This window comes from Raphanus sativus, chromosome 5 (genome assembly GCF_000801105.2).
Source record: "Raphanus sativus cultivar WK10039 chromosome 5, ASM80110v3, whole genome shotgun sequence".
Taxonomy (NCBI): domain Eukaryota; kingdom Viridiplantae; phylum Streptophyta; class Magnoliopsida; order Brassicales; family Brassicaceae; genus Raphanus; species Raphanus sativus.
This window is the reverse complement of record NC_079515.1, coordinates 14,705,236-14,726,468: the sequence shown is the minus strand read 5'-3', so window position 1 is coordinate 14,726,468 and position 21,233 is coordinate 14,705,236. Positions and strand designations below refer to the sequence as shown.

General features: G+C 39.9%; 2 protein-coding genes across 2 annotated transcripts; one reads left to right on the top strand and one right to left on the bottom strand.

Moving 5' to 3' along the window:
- Positions 1 to 6,846: 6,846 nt before the first annotated feature.
- Positions 6,847 to 10,289, bottom strand: LOC108841116 (probable calcium-binding protein CML25). The gene is made up of 2 exons (XM_057010344.1): positions 8,129 to 10,289; positions 6,847 to 6,912 (listed from the first exon to the last, which is right to left on the bottom strand). The coding sequence occupies exon 1, from the start codon at positions 10,086 to 10,088 to the stop codon at positions 9,534 to 9,536; it is 555 nt and encodes a 184-aa protein (XP_056866324.1). The 5' UTR covers positions 10,089 to 10,289; the 3' UTR covers positions 6,847 to 6,912; positions 8,129 to 9,533.
- On the top strand, positions 8,482 to 8,799 carry LOC108840900 (uncharacterized). Its single transcript, XM_018613705.2, has one exon. The coding sequence runs from the start codon at positions 8,482 to 8,484 to the stop codon at positions 8,689 to 8,691; it is 210 nt and encodes a 69-aa protein (XP_018469207.1). The 3' UTR covers positions 8,692 to 8,799.
- Positions 10,290 to 21,233: the final 10,944 nt, after the last annotated feature.

Below are 21,233 nucleotides of genomic sequence, written 5' to 3'. Positions count from 1 at the left end.
TACATCCTGGACTGAACAAGATGTACAGAGATTTGAAGAGGTATTAACCACTGGGCATGAAGACCGATGTGGCCGAGTGGGTGGCAAGGTGCCCTTTGTCAATTGGTCAAGGCGGAGCACCAAGTGCCCAGTGACTACTCCAAAGTTTACCTTCGGAATGGAAGTGGGATCACATTACCATGGATTTTGTGACTGGTTTCCCTACGACAGGAACAAGAAAGATGCTGTTTGGGTGGTGGGTCGATAGGCTAACAAGTCGGCTCACTTCTTGGCAATAAAGAAGGGGGATGGTGGGATGAGATTGTGCAGATTTACATCAATGAAATGTGAGGTTTCATGGGGTACCTGCAAGTATTTGTGTCGGATAGAGATCCGAGGTTCACATCCTACTTTTGCAAGCTTTCCAAAAGGCCTTAGGCAAAAGAGTGCAATGAGTACAGCTTATCATCCTCAGACTGATGGTCAGTCAGAGAGACAATCCAGACGTTGGAGGACATGTTAAGGGCTTGTGTTTTTGGACTGGGGAGAGACCTGGGAGAAGCACTTGCTTTTGTGGTAGAGTTTGCTTACAACAATAGCTTTCCATACGAGCATTGGTATGTCACCATATGAGGCTTGTATGGGCGGCCATGCAGGACACATTATGCTGGACCAAGTGGGGAGCGCAGCATGATTGGTCCTGAGATTGTGGAGGAGACCACAGAGAAGATCAAATTTGTCAAAGAAAAGATGAAAGGAAGCTCAGGATAGACAGAAGAGCTACGCGGACAGAGGAGGAAACATCTTGAGTTTGAGGTGGTGACCTAGTGTACCTCAAGATGATTACCTTCAGAGGCAGGACCAGGGTTTCTGAAGAAGGAAACTGGATCCTAGATACTTAGGTCCATTCAGGATCACCGAGAGAGTGGGCGCAGTGGCATACAAGTTGGATCTGCCATCAGCAATGGATGCATACCACAATGTGTTCCATGTGTCCCAACTAAGGAAGTGTCTATCCGAGCAGGATGTGGTGTTGCCTGAGATTCCCAAAGATCTTGGTAAGAACCTGAACCTTAGAGACAAGGCCGGTTCGAATCATAGATAGAGCAGAGAAAGGCAACAAGGAAGAAGACAGTACCTATGATCAAGGTAGTGTGGAGAGCAATGGCAAGGACATTATCACTTGGGAAACCGAGGCAAGAATGAAGGCTGAATATCCTGAGTGGTATGATCAGTATGTAAGTAAGGATGCACTTGGTTTGGATTCGAGGACGAATCCCTATCAAGTGGGGGAGACTTGTCATGTCCCCGATCCTAGATAGGATCGGCCGGATGGACCATGGTGCGAGGGGATGCACCAAATCAGGTCTAATGACCTAAGACAAGGCGTATCATGGTCCGAGAAGTGGGTTAAGGGTATCAGGAGGCTGAAACTTAACCGAGGCAAGGAAGGTTCAAGCTTAAGGAAGCTGGACAAGGGTTTAGACAGCTGGCCGGAGTGTGAAACAAGCTCGGGCAGCTAGGATGAAGTGTGAGGTAGTTCACAGTAGCTCACAGGAGTGCTGGTCAGCTCCAGTAGCTGGAGTGTTAGCTCACTCAGCTGGTGACACTAGTGGTCAGCTCATCTCAGCTTGGGGGAGTGTTATGAGTTGAGATGGTGTGACCGGACCATGGACGGTTATGGTCCGGTGGGATGGTGGTGCGGTCCGGTGAGGCCAAGTGAGCTGGTGGTGCAACTAGACACTTGGTCAAGTGCTAGCTGATGCTGATCGATGAAGAGAAGCAGTTGGGATGGCGGTTGAGAGGCGGTTGGGACAAAGGGATGCGTTGATTCCCACATGTGCCCATTCGGCCAATCTTCGCACCGGTTCGCCCAAAGGCAGTTGGCGGACCCTTCCTCTATAAATAGAGGGCTCTGGTCATCGATTTATTCATCAGACAAAGTGGGGAAACTCTGCCAAAATTGCCAGAGAATCCAAGAGAGAAAGAGACCGGCGGTTTTACTTGTTGGCCGTGTGAGTGTGGTGGTGAATTGTTCTTGACCGGCGACCAAGGAAGAGTTGTGGGAAGGAACCGTGTGAAGATGGATACAAGAGGAACCGAGAAGGCTAGTGGGAAGGATCAGAACCCATCATCGGCCACTCCTCAGGTTAGTGATGCTAACCACTTACCATCGCCATGATCCGTGTGTCCGGATGGATGGTCCGCATGGACCAAGTGATGTTGGTTGCATCCGTTCTCCCTTCTCTTCCATTCTATCTCTTTTATAATTTATATTGATGTTGTCCGTGGGTTTAAACTCATGGTCGGACCCTCAGGGCATGGAGTGTTCCGTGAAATCTCTCCATGGCCTTGGTTGGGCATGTAAGGTTGGATCTCCTACTTCCGGTTGAGGTTTGGGGATTCTGACTTCATATATCTCTTAATTGGGATTTTTCATGAATTATCATGATGAAAGGATAATTTTATATCACTGATTCAGAGATGGTAAGTTATGGCCATGGGGGCGGGTCTAGGGTGAGATCGGTATGATCCGGACCTGTTCTGTGGATTCTGACTTGACCATTCTCTTAGTTGTGAATTATCATGATTTATCATGGTGTTTGCATAATTTTTAGAGACCTATCCGAGTGGGTCAAGGTTTGGGACAGAAACTAGTTCTAAGGGACTTAACCATGCATTGCTAGACTTGTTGCTAGGATATCGGTTTGATTGTGTATTTGATGGGTTTTATATGATTGCAGGATCTGGTCAGGATCGTGGGAAAGCCAAGGAGCTGTGAAGACTCAAGCCTAGGATGGATGTGTGATGTGTGTTTAGATAGTATTGAACTTATGATAGCCTATTGTGCAAACTGATTGATATTACTACATTGTATGGATCACATGGTTTATATTAATAAGAATGAATGTTTATCTTAGCTTCCGCATTGCTTATGAGTTGAATATGAACCTCAGATCACTTGAAAATGACTTAGAAATATTGGGACATTAACCGGCCAATTGCACTTAGATGATTAGGTTAAGGCCGCGGATCAGTTGGGTCTTAGGATCCAGGTTCGGGTCTTACAAGTACAACCTACCATCCTCAGACTGATGGTCAGTCAGAGAGGACGATTCAGATGTTGGAGGATATGCTAAGGGCCTGTGTTTTGGACTGGGGAGAGACCTGGGAGAAGCACTTGCCTTTGGAGGAGTTTGCTTACAACAATAGCTTCCATACAAGCATTGGTATGTCACCATATGAGGCTTTGTATGGGCGGCCATGCAGGACACCATTGTGCTGGACCCAAGTGGGGGAGCGCAGCATGATTGGTCCTGAGATTGTGGAGGAGACCACAGAGAAGATCAAGTTTGTCAAGGAAAAGATGAAGGAGGCTCAGGATAGACAAAAGAGCTATGCGGACAAGAGGAGGAAGCATCTTGAGTTTGAGGTTGGTGACCTAGTGTATCTCAAGATGATTACCTTCAAAGGCAGGACCAGAGTTTCTGGAAGAAGGAAACTGGATCCTAGATACTTGGGTCCATTCAGGATCACAGAGAGGGTGGGCGCAGTGGCATACAAGTTGGATTTGCCATCAGCAATGGATGCATATCACAATGTGTTCCATGTGTCCCAACTAAGGAAGTGCCTATCCAAACAGGATGTGGTGTTGCCTGAGATTCCCAAAGATCTTGGTAAGAACCTAACCTTAGAGACAAGGCCGGTTCGAATCATAGATAGGGCAGAGAAGGCAACAAGGAAGAAGACAGTACCTATGATCAAGGTAGTGTGGGAGAGTAATGGCAAGGACATTATCACTTGGGAAACCGAGGCAAGAATGAAGGCTGAGTATCCTGAGTGGTATGATCAGTATGTTAGTGAAGATGCACTTGGTCTGGATTCGAGGACGAATCCCTATCAAGTGGGGGAGACTTGTCATGTCCCCGATCCTAGATAGGATCGGCCGGAGGGACCATGGTGCGAGGTGATGCACCAAATCAGGTCTAATGACCTAAGTCAAAGCGTATCATGGTCCGGGAAGTGAATTAAGGGTATCAGAAGGCTGAAACTTAACCAAGGCAAGAAGGTTCAAGCTTAAGGAAGCTGGACAAGGGTTTAGACAGCTGTCCGGAGTGTGAAACAAGCTCGGGCAGCTAGGATGAAGTGTGTGGGAGCTCACAGTAGCTCACAAGAGTTCTGGTCAGCTCCGGTAGCTGGAGTGTTAGCTCACTCAGCTGGTGACACTAGTGATCAGCTCATCTCAGCTTGGAGGAGTGTTATGAGTTGAGATTGTGTGACCGGACCATGGGCGGTTATGGTCCGGTGGGATGGTGGTGCGGTCCGGTGAGGCCAAGGGTGCTGGTGGTGCAGCTAGACACTTGGTCAGATGCTAGCTGATGATGATCGATGTGGGGAAGCAGTTGGGATGGCAGTTGAGAGGCGGTTGGACCAAAAGGGTGCGTTGTTTCCTTTGGTGGCCATTCGGCCAATCACTCCCACCCGCTCGCCCAAAGGCAGTTATCCACGCCTTCCTCTATAAATAGAGACCTTGGGCATCGATATTTGTCATCAGACAAAGAGGGGAAACTCTGCCAAAATTGCCAGAGAATCCAAGAGAGAAAGAGACCGGCGGTTTGCTTGTTTGGCCGTGTGAGTGTGGTGTCATTTGTTCTTGACCGGCGACCAAGGAAGAGTTGCAGGAAGGAACCGTGGGAAGATGGATACAGGAGGAACCGAGAAGGCTAGTGGGAAGGACCAGAACCCATCGTCGGCCACTCCTAAGGTTAGTGATGCTAACCATTTACCATCGCCATGATCCATGGGTCCGGATGGATGGTCCGCATGGACCAAGTGATGTTGGTTGCATCCGTTCTTCCCTCTCTGTCATTCTATCTCTTTTATTATATATTCTGATGTTGTTCATGAGTTTAGACTCATGGTCAAGCCGCCAAGACATGGATTGGTCAGTGTAATCTCTCCATGGCCTTGGTTGGGCATGTAAGGTTGGATCTCCTACTTCCGGTTGAGGTTTGGGGATTCCGACTTCATATATCTCTTAATTGGGATTTATCATGAATTATCATGATGAAAGGATAATTTTATATCACTGATTTAGAGGTGGTCAGTTATGGCCATGGGGGCTGTTCTAGGTTGAGATCGGTATGATTCAGACCTGTTCTGAGAAATCTGACTTGACCATTCTCTTAGTTGTGAATTATCATGATTTATCATGAATTTTATTTATTTTTTGGAGACCTATCCGAGTGGGTCAAGTATTGGGACAGAAACTAGTTCTAAGGGACTTAACCATGCATTGCTAGACTTGTTGCTAGGATATCGGTTTGATTGTGTATTTGATGAGATTTATATGAATGCAGGATCTGGTCAGGATCGTGGGAAAGCCAAGGAGCTGTGAAGACTCAAGCCAAGGATGGATGTGTGATGTGTGTTTAGATAGTATGGAACTTATGATAGCCTATTGTGCAAACTGATTGATATTACTACATTGTATGGATCACATGTTTTATATTAATAAAATGAATGTTTATCTTAGCTTCCGCATTGCTTATGAATTGTATATGAACCTCAGATCACTTGAAAATGACTTAGAATTATTTGGACATAAACTGGTCAATTGCACTTAGATGATTAGGTTAAGGTCGCGGATCAGTTGGATCTTGGGATCCAGGTTCGGGTCTTACACTGCATCTGCCTTCAATGATGTCTTGGCCTTTGAGAGTGGAGTCCAGCCTTCTCCCTTTTCTCCTGACCATTTTCATGTGTTCCCAGGCTATAGGGAAGCCTAGGGCGTGATCATCAATGATCAAACACCATTTAAGGGTCGTGCATCACGTTCCTCTTGATCGTCCTCAAAATTGCCCTTTTGCTGCATTCTAATCACTTTTGGTCTTGGATTGTGAAATCCGACCATCTCTCTCTCTCTCTTTATCTGGTTTTCATTGTGTTTCAGAGTGTGGGAGGAACCCCTGGCGTGCCTGAAAAATCATGGACTTGCCTGCCTTATATAAAGGAAGGGGTGGTTACTTCTTAACCATTGCATCCCTTCGGTATCATTTTTGGCCATTTAATTTCATCAATGGCCCATATCACACCCATTCACCAATGGCAGGTGGCTGATGTCCTGGGCTTATCAAACGACTCCTGGACATGTCCAAACCAAGCCCAAACCAATTACTAAACTCCTGGCCCCATCCCACGGTCCACCGGCCCATCGCCACACATGGGGCATTCACATGGCCCGACCATAGCCTGGACCTGGCTCAACCACCCAAGACTTGAAGACTCAGTCTAGCTTAGTTGAGCTGATCCCCAGCTGAGTGAGCTAGTCGTCCAGCTCATGGAACTGACACACTCTACCTTGAGCTACACTGAGCTCCACTAAGCTCACTTAGCTGGTTGAGCTACTTTACCGTATCGCCCAGCTGCCATATCACTTGTGCAAATTGATATTTTCATCTTCCTCAATCTGTATATTTCCTTTGATCCGTTCGTTAGGGGGTGAACTGCGCCTTACCACTTGCAGAGGGAGCTACTGTCGCTCACAAGTCGTGCTTGATATCTTCATCTTACTCAATCTATATATTTCCTTTGATCCATTCTTTGACCTTGGCTAAGATTTCTCAAGATATATCCTGATCATTCAGCTCATCCCACCTTGTTCAGAATATATTCTCATTATCTGAAGTAAGGCAGTTCGTTTCTTTTGAAACGTCTAGGCCTTATGTCCAATTTCCGGGAAAAGGATGCGACAACACAAGTTTCTATTGAATTTTCAAAATGAGATTTTTAAGAAACAAAATTCTAATTAGTTTCCACGAGTTTTCAAGAAATTCCAATTCCAAAACGTTTCTGAAACGTGAAATGTACCTTCATCCAAGCTTTGATGCAAACCAAGATTATCTACAGCTTTAATTACTTGTACCTGAGAGCCTAGTAAATAATCAACATTATAGAGATCATATAACATTAAATTTCAGAATTGATTAAGTAGCCCATTCAATTTTAAAGATATCAAATCAACCGCATAAAAAGTGTAGAATATCTTAATTTTGCGTAGAACATCTGCAATCCATCTATAATAGAATATCCTAATTTTGTTTAGAGCATCTGCAATTCATCTATATATTTGTTTTACTTACCAGCTCTATCATAAGATCAGTTTTGTTCCAATATATGTTTTATAGTGAGAACATATTTTCCTGTATTTATTTCTTAAAAAAATCTATTATATATATATGGGTTTGAGATGATTTTGGTCTAATGATATAATCCCAGTTAAAAATTCATGTGCGGTTGATTTAATGGGTTAGAATGATAATAGTTTTTTTGGGTAATTTTCATAAATAGATTATTTTCAAGTTTTTATTACAAAAATAATTCGTAAAGAAGAAAATTATCAAAACTTTTTATTTAATAGTTAAAAGCCCCTTATATCATAGATACATAAATACAAATAAATAAATAAAAAATAAAATAAAAATAATAAAATTAAGAAAAATAATTGTAGTTTCAAATTATATGTATTCAAATTTATTTTTTTTTATAAATTTTCTTCTGAAATTTTATTTTATTTTTTTCAAAAATTTTATTTCAAATTCCAAAATACCTTTTGAAAGTATTTTTTATTTTTAATATTTATTTTTTATTTATAAAATTTAAACCAAATCCAAACATTTAATTCTAAATCCTAAAGTCTATTTTCATGAACCCTAAAGATATAAATGTACATTTACCTCTTTAATGAAATATTTTAGCCAGAAAATCTGACAAATACTTTTAGGATTATTTTAGGATATTTCTCTTTTTTTGTTTTTTGTGTGTACCGAACCTGAATCTAGTCATGTTGCAATATCACATGACAATATCTAGAGAGGGATAAATTTGAGGAAGGGAAAATTTGAGAAGAATCCATTTCCTAAAATAAAGAAACCAAATAAGAATCATCTAAGAAATCCTTGCTAGTCTTCTCTCGTCAAACAAAAGCAATTCATGCGGAGTAGCTTTCAAGTCTCTTTTAACTTTTCAAACACATCTTAATTCAATTTGTTTAGCATATCAACTTTGGAACCTCTCCAAAAAGGTCAAAATTTTGAAGAGCCTTGGTCTTCGGTTTAAAGAAAGTAACACAGAATTGGGAGATGCGTACCAGTAATCATCATGATTCACAAGTGTCTTGGTTTTGTTTACGACACCTAAACACAACTCACCCAACACCGACTATCTTTGCCACGAAGAATGATACGTCTCTTCTTCTTTCTTTTGGATCACTACAAATTCTAAAATTATCATTCATATATTATTAACACACACAAAGAGAAATGGGTAAGAGACTAATTTGGCGTTGCCCACCAACCTAACTTCCTTTCTACTTCATCTACAACTCGTGTCCACTTTTGTTCAAGATTACTGTTATAAACACGCCTTCCGCGTGCAAGTTAAAACGCAAACATCATAAGAAACATACAAACATAATTCTTCTTGGTTCACTGCCGATTTGTGATGGAGAAGAAGAATAAGACCAATCATGGAAATGATGGGCATGATTGTGTTCTTCCTATCCATAGCCAAGTCGTGAAGATCAAGAAAGAGTTTGAGAAGATACATCAGCCTGAGATGCCTAGAGTACTTCGAGAGATCACGAGTCCACGGCGTTCCCGTTCTCCCCTCGGCTTAGGAGAGAGAGACAGGCCAATCTTCGTAGGGAATTGATAACAAAGAGAGAGAGATAAAGATAGGTGATCCTTTGTGTATTAGAGTTTCTCTTTATCTTTCAATGTAAATATCTTTGGTTAATGTAACGAGTTTCCTATTCTAATCTCTCTTCTCTCGTTTGTTGAAATCTTTGAGAGGAAAACCGACTAGTTCGTAGGTCGCTATATGTATTTTAAATGAAACAATCTTAAACAGATGAAACACGTAAAGCCTAGGAAACTTACAGGATGATGCTCATTGTTTATAAAGCACTTGGTGTCTCCTGAAATGATAGTGACTTGACCCTTTTTGTGAGATCTTTCATGACATCTATGATCTTAGATGACAGAGATCTAAGACGCAAACCTTAATTTGGATGCTTGTGTCAGCTCCATTCTCTTCTTGAATGATCAGAACATAACTACGAGAGGAAGCATCTTGGGAAAAAAGATCCACCGTGAATCTTTTTATTACCACGTAAGCGAAATCCTCTAGTTGAAACAGCTTGATACTGGTCCACCCGAAGGAAGATGTATTCACATCTTGACCGCTGAATGGATGACCACTGGGCTTTAACATCATCAAGTGCATCTCTAATCTATTGTTCAAACTCAAAAAGACAACAAATCTTCCATCATCCAACTGAAATGTAGAGACTATTGTAGCAAATCTTTTATTCACATAACTTTTACACAGTTATTCAGTTCTAAAGCAGAACTAAAAACAGAACAGAAGAGTTTGGTCTAAAAAAAAAAAAAAAAAAAACAGAACAGAAGAGTTAAATGTATATATTTTTTTTAAACATCAAGTTAATGCAACCCCCAAAGAGGAAGAAAAAGTAGAAGAGAAAATGAGAAACTCTACCACAGAGCTCCTCCTCCCATGACATTATCACGCCTGGATCCCATAGTCATCATAACCTTAAACTCCTCGAAATCAATCGTCCCATCTCCATCCTTATCCACTCCTCCAATCATATTCCTACACTCCGCTATCGAGCATTCATCTCCAAGACTCCTCAAAACCTCATGCAACTCCTCCGGCGATATCGAGCCGTTCCCGTCGATATCATAAACAGAGAAAGCATCCTTAAGATTCTCGAGCACATCGTTCTGGTCCATCCCTTTCGTGAACAGCTCAACGAACTCCTCCAAGTTTATGTACCCGTCTCCTTTCTTGTCTATCTCTGCTACCGCCTTCTGAAGCTCCTCCTCTGGAACCTCGTGGCCTAGGCTAGCCATTATGGCGCCTAGCTCCTTTGACGAGATCTTGCCGTCTCCGTTCACGTCGAACTTCTTGAACATGGCTTCTAGCTCTCGGACCTCTGTTTTACCCGAGCGTGCCTTTTGCAAGAACGGCGAGTCTGCTCCCGTTCGAGAGGCCGCGCCATTGGATTCCTTTTTGCTGTTGAACATCGTTACTGTGGAAAGAGAGAATCGGGAGTCTGAGAAATATCCGTATTTGTTTGATTTTCAGAGGAAGCCGATGATTCTCTGAATCACTAGCTAATTTGGGAACATGAAACGATTTAGTGATTTGGTTGATTGGTTTTCAAGATGGATATAGCTGCTACTAATATGAGATATGTAGAGATGAGGGACAAGTTGATAATAGGAGCTTGGAGGTCATCATGCGTAACTACTGCTCTTCCAATCATCTAAACCGGATTTTACATAATTAACTAGTGGATGATGAAATACATAGCCGGTTTTGAGACTAATGAGGCTCAAAATAATTACGATTTATAACTCGAAGTATATATAAAATTTAATTTTTCGTAATGAAAACATCATGGATTACAAAAATCGACAGAAAATATTGATATCTCCGGAAGCAATAGCCCAAAAAATAGAGTCAAAATGATATATAATAATACAAGAAATAAAATTAGAGAGCCATAAATACTAAAGCTGGAACTGATGGATTGATCATAACTCGGACACATTTCTAAGAACACATGAGATAGAAAATAACCAAAGGATTAATGATGTTTTCATTATGAAAGCTTTAATAAAATTTTGAATTAAAAAAAAGGTTTTACATGGTTAGAAAATAAAGATTTATACAGATTAAGGAGGGTGTATTGAGTTAAGATTTTTAAAAGATTTTAATTTTTCATTAAAATCTCATGTTATTCAACTAATGATTTCTAAATATTTTTTCAAATCATCTGTTATTGAATATGAAATTTACGTAAAGTCTTCAAAAATCATCTAAAATATTTTGTTATTCAATAAGTAATTCATAAAGATCATATCAAATCTAGGGTTATTAAAAACTAAAATTTTTTTTTTTAAAGTTATAAAATGTATTTGAGGAGACTTTCCCACAATTTGTAGTTAAAAATAGTGATACTGAAATTCCACCTCTTCAATAGTTTTTTGGAGAGATTTCAAAATAAAATTTCAAAAGAAAAAGAGCGAAGCATTAATCAGTCTCTACCTCAGAAAAAATCCTCTATTGCCCCCTAATGTGAAAAGACAATCTTTAGAAAACCTCAGTCTAAAATACGATCATCGGAGATAACAAAAGATCGTTAAACCACGAGGATGCGGCTTGGCAATCACGGAACAACCAAGGGATCATACGAAGCTCGGTCGCTATAGCGACCGAGCATACGTACATCGATCATTTTCCGAAACGTCCAAAGTCTTCCGAAACGACGATACGACGCAAAACTATGCACTCTTGACTATCCATATAACAATCCTCCGCAAGCCACATCTAACCATTTCTTGATTTCTCGATCAAATGGGATCGTCCGTTCGATTTACAATGAAATCGCGGAAACTTAACTTTATCGTAGAAATGGTAACAAACGTCTCAAATCAAAAGACGGCCCAAAGGGTCCTAAACTTTATTCGGGGCCCACTTACGATTTATTAAAATCCCATAAATCTTATGACGGTTTATGCTTGGAGGATAAACATCAGTTTCCACGGATAAATGAAAACTTTCCCCAGATAATCATGAAAATCGGAAAAATAGAATATCTCAATTTTCGGACTATGACGGCTTAAGGGCAAAAGAGAAAGGCATAAACCGACCTAGGAGGGAGTATATAAGGAGCTCAACGCGAGAAGCATAAAAGGGAGAACTCTTTTAGACTCACAATTCGCTGCACTTAGAAACTTAGGCTTTATTCTCGACAAGTTCGGTTTCTATGACTGGCACTCAAGTACTAGACGAACTCGCTCAGGCAGTTCGATCTCTTGTCCAGCTCTATCAATTGAACTACGTTCGGCTTGATCCTCGAAATGGGTACGTAGGCAGCCTTTAATAAGGTTCAGTCCGAAATCAATCAAAAACCGTTTCCGCATCTTTTTCGTATTTTGTTATCGAGCTGCGACTCAACTAGATTTAGGGTTTTAGGTCGCTAAAGCTAGATAACTCGCTGACAGCACTTGCAGCTAAAGCTCTTATAATCTCTTGTAATACTCGCAACGCTCTTATACGAATCCGAAATAAGACTTATTGTTCTCTATATTTATTCGTTTTGTTATCTTTTCATATTTTTGTGTATGTTTAGTCACTTATCGTTGGCTCCGCAGAAATCCGGGACCTCTGGGAAATTAGGATTTTTCTGTTTTCCTTTTTTATACGATATATTGACGGTGTGAATTTCGGTTCCCAGATATCTGAATCTAACCCTTTCCTAATACCCTTAAAACCTAAACTCAATCTTCTGAACAACTACCTTGTTCACCCTGCTATTTATTGTTTACAATCTATTAATCTAACTTTAATTCAAAAACTACAAATCTATTTTGTTATCATTGAGTCTCAATGGATTTGATCCATAAGTACTACAACTGAACATCTTATTTGAAAGAGTAACTAATTCCTTAATGTAATTTAAATGATATCAAATATCATTATAATCTTTTCAATATGTATAAAAAAATCAATACAAATTCCAATTTCAAACACCAACATAAATTATAGTTTTTATTTTTCACAGTAATTTTTAAAAGTATAATATATGTGATTATTTATATGATGATACATATAAAATACGATTAATCATATGATGACACATATATGATATAATAATTGTGACATGAAAAACAAATAACAACATATTTTAAAAGAAATACATTTCTCGGACGCGCGGATCAAAGCCTAGTAAATAAATCTAAATCAGTTGCTAATGGCTTAATCACTTGGTTATCTAGCTTAGTTAGTTCCCATGAACTGATGAATATAATGGAAACGAAAATTAAAGCTTATGTGGGAAAGCAATATTGTCAGAATTATATTGGAAAATATGAACCTTTTTATCAGAATATTAATAATAGTTCCCTTGTTTGGTAGAAAATAATTGTAGATGGGCAATGATGATACGTACACACTTACCGGTTATATTTAATTTCCATTTAGTGGGATATTCCTAATTGATGTTGTATGTTTTGAGGCTCGTTGCCAATCCCCCTGACAACAATCTTACTGGTTATATTCTAGAAGAGCTTACTGAATTTATTAGAGATATGATGGGGCGGAAGATGTGTATTTTACGGACCAAAACTGTGAAGCCGGTGAAACCCATGAAGATCCTCAAAACTAAAAGGAAAGACTTGAAGATCAAGTTAATCTCAAGATATTTTTAATATATTTACATTAACGTTTATAAAAGTTATCATTATCTAGTAATAACATTATGTTAATGTTACTACTATATATATGCATCTTGTATTCTCTTATCAATCACAACAAAATAATATATATTATATTCTATTATATTTTACATGGTATCAGAGCCCAAAGGTTTCAATTTGTCGATTGTGGCCCACCCGTGGATGTCCAGTCCCACAAACTTCACGCTACAGATGTCCAATCCTGAGCGTGAGGGGGGATGTATTAAGTCCCACATCGACAAATATGAGTGAATGGGAGTAATATATAAGTGTGTGGGCAATCCTCCACTCTTGAGCTAGCTTTTGGGTGTGAGTTAAGTCCATCACTAATATGGTATCAGAGTCCATGGTTAAAGCCCAGCAGATGATTTCACATATAAATAGTTTTCTACTTAAGTAGCCTATAAAAATAGTCCATCATATCTCTAATAGGACAATTTTTTTTTTTGGAGCTGCAGTTGCGCCCACGGGATGTATTTCCATTGTCAAAACCAAAGAAGAGTTGAAGTTTTCATCCCTCTTGTCTAAAGTTGAAGTTTATTCCCAAAAGAATCTACTGATTTGTTTTCTTCGACGTAGTGTCCACAACATACATGGTCTGCTTTGTGATTGCAGATTTGCGTGTTGGATCCCATGTTTGTCGTGCGGGGGAGTATTAGAGATATGATGAGCCGGAAGATGTGTATCTTACGGACCAAGACTATGAAGCCGGTGAAACCTATGAAGACCCTCAAGACTAAAAGGAAAGACTTGAAGATCAAGTTAATCTCAAGATATTCTTAGCATATTTACATTAGGAAAGTTATCATTATCTAGTATTAACATTATGTTAATGTTACTATTATATATATGCATCTTGTGTTCTCTTATTAATCACAACAAAATAATATATATCATATTCTATTATATTTTACAGAATTCAACAACTTGAAAACTTATATTTCGTATAACCATCAGTTGAACGGCGATTTTTGTATTAGGCCAAATAAGTTGCAATATCCTAGCTTCAGATATAAATTGAGATTTTTTTTCAGGAAATTGATTGGATTCATCCAAATACATTTATTTTCGGTCATTTGTCTATATAAGTTTAAAAGTTAAAATACTATACGAGTTATAAACCTCTGAAAATTAATTCACCAAAATTAGTTTATAAGGTTCGACACACGAACCGAATTAGTGCGCACAGAGCCAGGCCTAGTGTTTGAAGGCTCAAAGTCAAAAATTAAAAAAAAGGCTGGAAAAGAATGTGGTGGGGGGGGGGGGGGGGAATTCGAACTGAAGTTTGGATTCAAAATTAGTGACTATTTAACCACTACATTAAAAATATATTTTGGAATATTGTGGCCGATTATTTTGATATTATTTGGCGACCGTAAGCTCATACTTCTTTTGCTTGAGAATATGGCCAACACTGAGTAAGCGTAAAAAACATATTAAATGTGGATGGTCAGAAGCATTACAGTTATATTAGAACCAAACATAAACGAGTGTGGAATCCTAAGAACTGACACTAATCATAGTGATGATCATGTCTAGACCGATTTTGTCATTCCAGACTGGAATTAATGTGGGTTATGTTATTTGTATCGTGGGATTGCTTCTTGTCAAGTTTGTTATTTTCATGTAGATCTGAAAAAGCATTACCACAAGATTCATCCTCAGAAATATTCTGGTGCAAGATCATGCAGTTAAAATTACATTAGGGAATATATGTGTTGGTGATAGTAGAAGTAGACTCACTGGTAACCATGCTCATGTGGTATTGTGATTGCAATACAGGTTTTGCGGGATGCTATTGATAAGTTCAACGAAAAGAATATACTTTGAGAGAGGCTGATTATGTAGTAAACCACTCGATTTTGCACGTCCATTGATTCCACAATTCAGTTTTATTGATTGATACTTCTTTGGAATAACTAGCTTATTTTATGATTGTATAGACAGTTAATTATTTTTTGCACGATTCTTAAGATGTTATTGATCCGATACCCAGCCTAGTTAATTAGACCCAGGAAATTCCAATAAGATTGCATGAAACCTTAGGTGAGTTCATATTTAAACAATGGTAAGTCTATTGTTTTATTCAGAAAAACTCATAAACGTCGAATCTCTACAGAAACTGAACTGTTAAGGAGACCTGAGATCGTCCAGCCTCGACCACTGCCTTCACCAACGAGATTACCCAGTGAACCACCGTAATCATCGTAAGCAACCGGAAATCACCTTGTCATTCAGATTTTTTGTTGGTCGTTTGGTAAATCAACGATATCTCTCTAACTGTGTGGTTTCAATTTCAAGGTTTGGATTCAAGATTAATGACTATTTAGAAACTACACTAAAAATAGATTTTAAAATATTAAGGCCAATTATTTTTGATATTATTTATGCTTCTTTTGCTTGAGCTCAGGGTCGGTTCTGAGTATGCATGGAAAACAAATTAAACTTGGATGGTCAGAAGGATTACAGTTATATTAGAACCAAACGTAAATGAGTGTGGAATCATAAGAACCGACACTAATCATAGTGATGATCATGTCTAAACCGATTTTGTCTTTCCAGACTAGAATTAATGTGGGTTATGTTATTGGTATGATGGCTTGCTTCTTATGAAGTTTGTTATTTTCATGTAGATCAGACGAAAGCATTACAAAAAGATGTATCCTCAGCAATATTCTGGTGCAAGATCATGCAGTTAAAATTACATTAGGGAATCTATGTGTTGGTGATAGTAGAAGTAGACTCACTAGTAACCACACTTTTGTTGTATTGTGATTGCAATACAGGTTTTGCAGGATGCTGTTGATAAGTCCAACGAAAAGAATATATTTTGAGAGAGGCTGATTGTGTAGTAGACCAACTCGATTTTGTCCATTTACCCCACAATTCAGTTTTATTGATTGATGCTTCTTTGAAATAACTAGCTTATTTTATGATTTTATACACAATTAATTATTTTTGCATGATTCTGATCCAATATCCAGCCCAGTTAATTAGGTCCAGCAAAGCCCAAAGCCCAAGAAAGTTACATGAAACCTTAAGTGAGTTCATATTTAAATAGTGGTAGCTCTATTATTTTATTCAGAAAACTCATAAATGTCGAATCATTACAGAAACTGAACCGTCAATGAGATTGTATGGGGCGTGGTGTAGAAACATTTGCATTCTATGCATCTTTGGTGGGCGGGAGAATACATACTGTATAAGCGACGCCGTGTATGTATATTCGTATGAATAGATGTGGGATGTGTGGTCTAGCTATGCACTATCAGTGCATTGATTTTTCTGTGTGATCTTTTAGGTGTCTTGTTTGTTTATGCTAGAGCTTAACTTTCGTAGTGGGATTTCTATTTACTCAAGTCATTTTTTTTTTTGCGGATCTAGCACCCCATACCTCACTGAGTGACTCTCATGTTACTCACCCCTCCTTCTTTTCTCTTTCAGGTGAGACTGACGAACATGAGTTATTGCTATTGGATTGGTGCTTTTGGATATTTTATTTAGGGAGAATTGCCAAGTGTGACTCAAAACTTGGAGTCAAACCCAAAAGAATACCCCAACTTGGGCAAAGGCAAAAGTAACCTAAAAGGCTATTGAAATTACAACTATCTCCTTGTGAACAAACAAAAAAACGGATTTTTTTTTACGTTTCTACCCCTCGCAAGTCGTCTGTTTAGACGACTTGAAAATAAGTCGTCAAGACGACTTAACTTAAAGTCGTATGGACAGTTATTCTTAAACATAATTTAAAAATTTTGTAAAAAATATTTTGATAAGTGAAAAATTGGAATTATGTAATTAACATATGTCTTAAGAGATATAAATTAATATATAACAAATTTCAATTGTTTTCAGCCCAGATGAGTGAAAGTAGTGAGTCATGATATTCTTTAGTTTATGTTTCATCAACATATGTTGTAGTATTGTATGTGTTCTTAGGGTTAGATTTTGGAAAGCATTAAAACCGTTTTTGAAAATTTTTAAAATTACCTAAGCGTGTTCATTTCTGTGTATAGTAAACACTATTGAAGTATAATTTGATTTTATAACGTGGTTAGTAAGTTAATTTAGTCATTTTAGTTTAGGGGTTCATTTTAGGGTCTGGGACGACTTAATATTTAGTCTTCTGTGCACAGACGACTAAATATTAGGTCGTCTGATGTACATTATCAGCCAGAATAAGTCGTCTAAACCGGACCAAACCTTAAAGTTTACCAATGTACTTTTAAAGCTAACCGGATTATTTACCCAATATATAAGGTGATTTTTTTTTGTTTCATTTTCCGCGAAATTCAGAAACCCTAACAGTTCTCTCTCACCGGCGATATCAAAGGCGATTTGAATTCCCACTATTTTCGAACAAACCATCGTTCTCAACGTCGGCTATCTATCTCACTTCATTCTCACCGTTGTCGCCGTAGCTTCTTCTAACCCTAGCGCCGCCGATTCCTCTAAACCCTAGCGCCCCCGCTTCCACTATTTCCGAACAAACCGTCGCCCTCGCCACCGTGCTCACCAACGTTCTCACCGCCGCTTCCTCTAAACACTAGCTAGCACCGCCGCTTCTTCTAAACCCTAGCGCCGCCGCTTCTTCTCTGTAAACCGTAGCGCCGTTTCTCTGTAAACCCTAACGCCGGTAAGTCATCAATCTCGAGGAAAAGATGAACATAAAACGTTGTCTCTATCAATTTACTCATTCTCACCGTTTCACGTTTATTTTTTCAGATCTATAACCACAATGACGAGTACTCCAACTCCTTATGCGACTAATCAGGTCCACTTGAAATTTTTCTACTGGAAGACTTGTAAGTAAGTCGTCTGGAAAGTCTTCCAACTGGACGACTTAGTAGACGACTTAAATATAAGTCGTCCATTTGGAAGACTTTTCAGACGACTTAAATATAAGTCGTCAACTAAGTCGTCCAGTTGGACGACTTTCAAGACGACTTATATTAAAGTCGTCTACTAAGTCGTCTGGAGTAACAATTAAGGCGTGATTGATTTAGCTTGTGTTCTGACTTCTATTGTTGTCTTTGATTATTTTGCAGACAAAAAGGATGGATATTCCAGAACTCCCCCGTAGGTTATACACATTAGGGGAAGAGCCAGAACCCCAGCATAGCATTTCGTATCATACGGATAACAATAAGTTTCATACTGCTCTTAGGGAAGCTCTCACTGATAATGAATTTGAAGAGCTCAATGAGTCGAGTTTGGGAGTTTTCATCAAGTTCAAGGAGCAGGGATTTGGTTGGGCTTCAAGGCTGGTTCACTACATGCTCTGTTTAAAGCTGGACATTAAGAAGAAGTACGAGATGTGGTGTCTCGTTGGTCCAGAACATGTGAGGTTTTCACTGTTAGAGTTTGAAATGATCACTGGTCTAAACTGCGAGTACATCGAGGACCTTGAGACACCAAAATGTGAAGTTACCAAAGAGATGGTTTCTTTCTAGGGGATGATGGGAGTTCATCTGGAAGCTGGGCCAACTACTGATCAGATAATAGCAGCACTGAAGAGATGCGGGGATTGGTCCAGGGAAGATCGCAAGCGGCTCGCGTACCTTTCCATCTTCACTGGATTCATTGAAGGGAGAAAGTTTTCAACCGCTACACGAGCTACTCTGGCAAGGCTAGTGATGGATTTAGAACGGTTTGAGAATTATCCATGGGGGAGAGTCGCGTTTAAGGTGCTGATGGACTCTTTGTGGAACAAAGAGATTACTGGCTGTTACACCGTGGATGGGTTTATACAAGTTCTTCAGGTCTGGGCGTACACAGCTCTGCCGGGAATGGGTGCTAGTATTGGTAGTCCCAGAGCAAACAGTCCGTCTCCACCGATTCTGGCTTACGAGGGCAGCAGAGGCCGCAGATTCATGAAAGCTGCTATCTTGAGTCAGGTACCTTTCCATCTTCACTTAATTAAGTTGTCTGGAAAGTCTTCCAGCTGGACGACTTAGTAGACGACTTATTATAAGTCTTCTGGAAGGTCTTCCAGCTGGACGACTTAGTAGACGACTTATAATAAGTCGTCTGGAAAGTCTTCCAGCTGGACGACTTAGTAGACGACTTATTATAAGTCGTCTGGAAGGTCTTCCAGCTGGACGACTTAGTAGACGACTTATAATAAATCGTCTGGAAGGTCTTCCAGCTGGACGACTTAGTAGATGACTTATAATTAAGTCGTCTATTTAGTATTTTGTTTCAAATATCTAACTCGATTCTTCTTCTATTTACTGCAGACCCGCGTGATCAACGTTGTTGAGAAGGACCAGTGAAATGTGGCCAAAATGGGACTCTGAGGTTGAGGACGTGCCCGCGGAGAACATCATTAAAGTCATGTATGATCAGAGACCATGGAAGTGACCATGGATTGCTGGGAAGTCACTGGTACAAAACCTAAGGTTGTGACTCCATCGAAAAGAGCCAAAGAGATGGTTGTGGTGGAGGTAGAGGAGGAGGAGGAAGACAATCAGAGACCTCGGAAGAAAGCTCGTAAAGAGGCTCCTAAAGAGGCTCCTAAAGAGGCTCCTAAAGAGGCTAGAGAAGAGGCTAGAGAAGAGGCTAGAGGGGTGACCAGAGAGGAGTTGGAAAATATGTTCAAGGACGTAGTTGACATGATGAAAGATGGGTTTAAGAAGTGCATCAGGGAGATTAGGAAGATGTCCGATAGATTGGAAGCTGTGGAGAAGAAGGTTGGTGTCACCAATCAGGCTACCCCTACACCTCTAACCAAACAGGCTACACCTCAAGCCAAAGAAACCGGGGTTAGTAACAAACAGCCTACCCCTCAAGCCATAGAAACCGGGGTTAGTAACAAACAGGCTACCCCTACACCTCAAACCAATCAGCCTACTCCTCAAACCAGACAGCCTACTCCTCAAAAGGATCAGCCTACACTTCAAACCAATCATCCTACTCCTCAAACCAGACAGCCTACTCCTCAAAAGGCAAAGCCTACTCCTCAAAAGAAACAGCCTTCTCCTCAAACGAAACAGCCTACTCCTCAAAAGAAACAGCCTTCTCCTCAAACGAAACAGCCTACTCCTCAAAAGAAACAGCCTTCTCCTCTGCCCAAAGAAGTTAGTATCAAATCCTCTCCCAACAAGAATTAAGTCGTCCAGACAACTTACGTTTAAGTCGTCCAGGGTCAACTAGTCGTCCAGACAACTTTTATTTAAGTAGTCTAGGGTTAACTTGTGTGCAACTTTTATTGCAGAGATTGTTGCCGGAGGATACAGCAGATGAGGCGATCTCGGTATATAAGATCTTGCCGGAGGATAAAGCAGATGGTGTCACCTCCAAAGAGATTGTTCCTCTCACTTCCACTGACCAACCGAGCTTCGCTTCCAACGATCAACAACCGAGCTTCGCTTCCACCGATCCAAGCGTTCCAGTTTCAGAACCGAGCCTGGTTGTATTGGACAAAACAGCTCCCACTGCTTCTGTGCGTGCAAGGAGTGAATGAACGAAGAAACCTGCTCCCACGCAGATATCTCCTTATACGGCAGAGAGAAAGAAACTCCTTAGAGTGGCAAAGTATAATCCATTTCCCACACTAAACAGACCTAAGTTGAAGGAGCTCGCTGATTGGTTGAAAATTGATCCGTAAGTGATTGCTTTTCCCATAATAGCTTGATTTAGTCTACCAAAACTGACTGCTTTTTTGTTTGCAGTGATTATTTCACTAAGCAAGAGGACAAACCACGTACATCACCAACTTGGTGGTATCACATCCTCCGGACACCCAAAGGATGGCTGGAAGACGTAGTAAGTCTTCTGCTTATCTTTAAGTCGTCTGGTAACTTGTCTTTGTATAGATTTGTAAATATATAAGTCGTCTCGAAGGTTTTCCAGCTGGACGACTTACCAATAAGTCGTCTGGAAGGTTTTCCAGCTGGACGACTTACAAATAAGTCGTCTGGAAGG

What these genes read in the sequence shown, in the direction of transcription:
- LOC108840900 (XM_018613705.2), top strand. Translation starts at nt 8,482, where the DNA reads ATGGAGAAGAAGAATAAGACCAATCATGGAAATGATGGGCATGATTGT.
- LOC108841116 (XM_057010344.1), bottom strand. Translation starts at nt 10,088, where the DNA reads ATGTTCAACAGCAAAAAGGAATCCAATGGCGCGGCCTCTCGAACGGGA.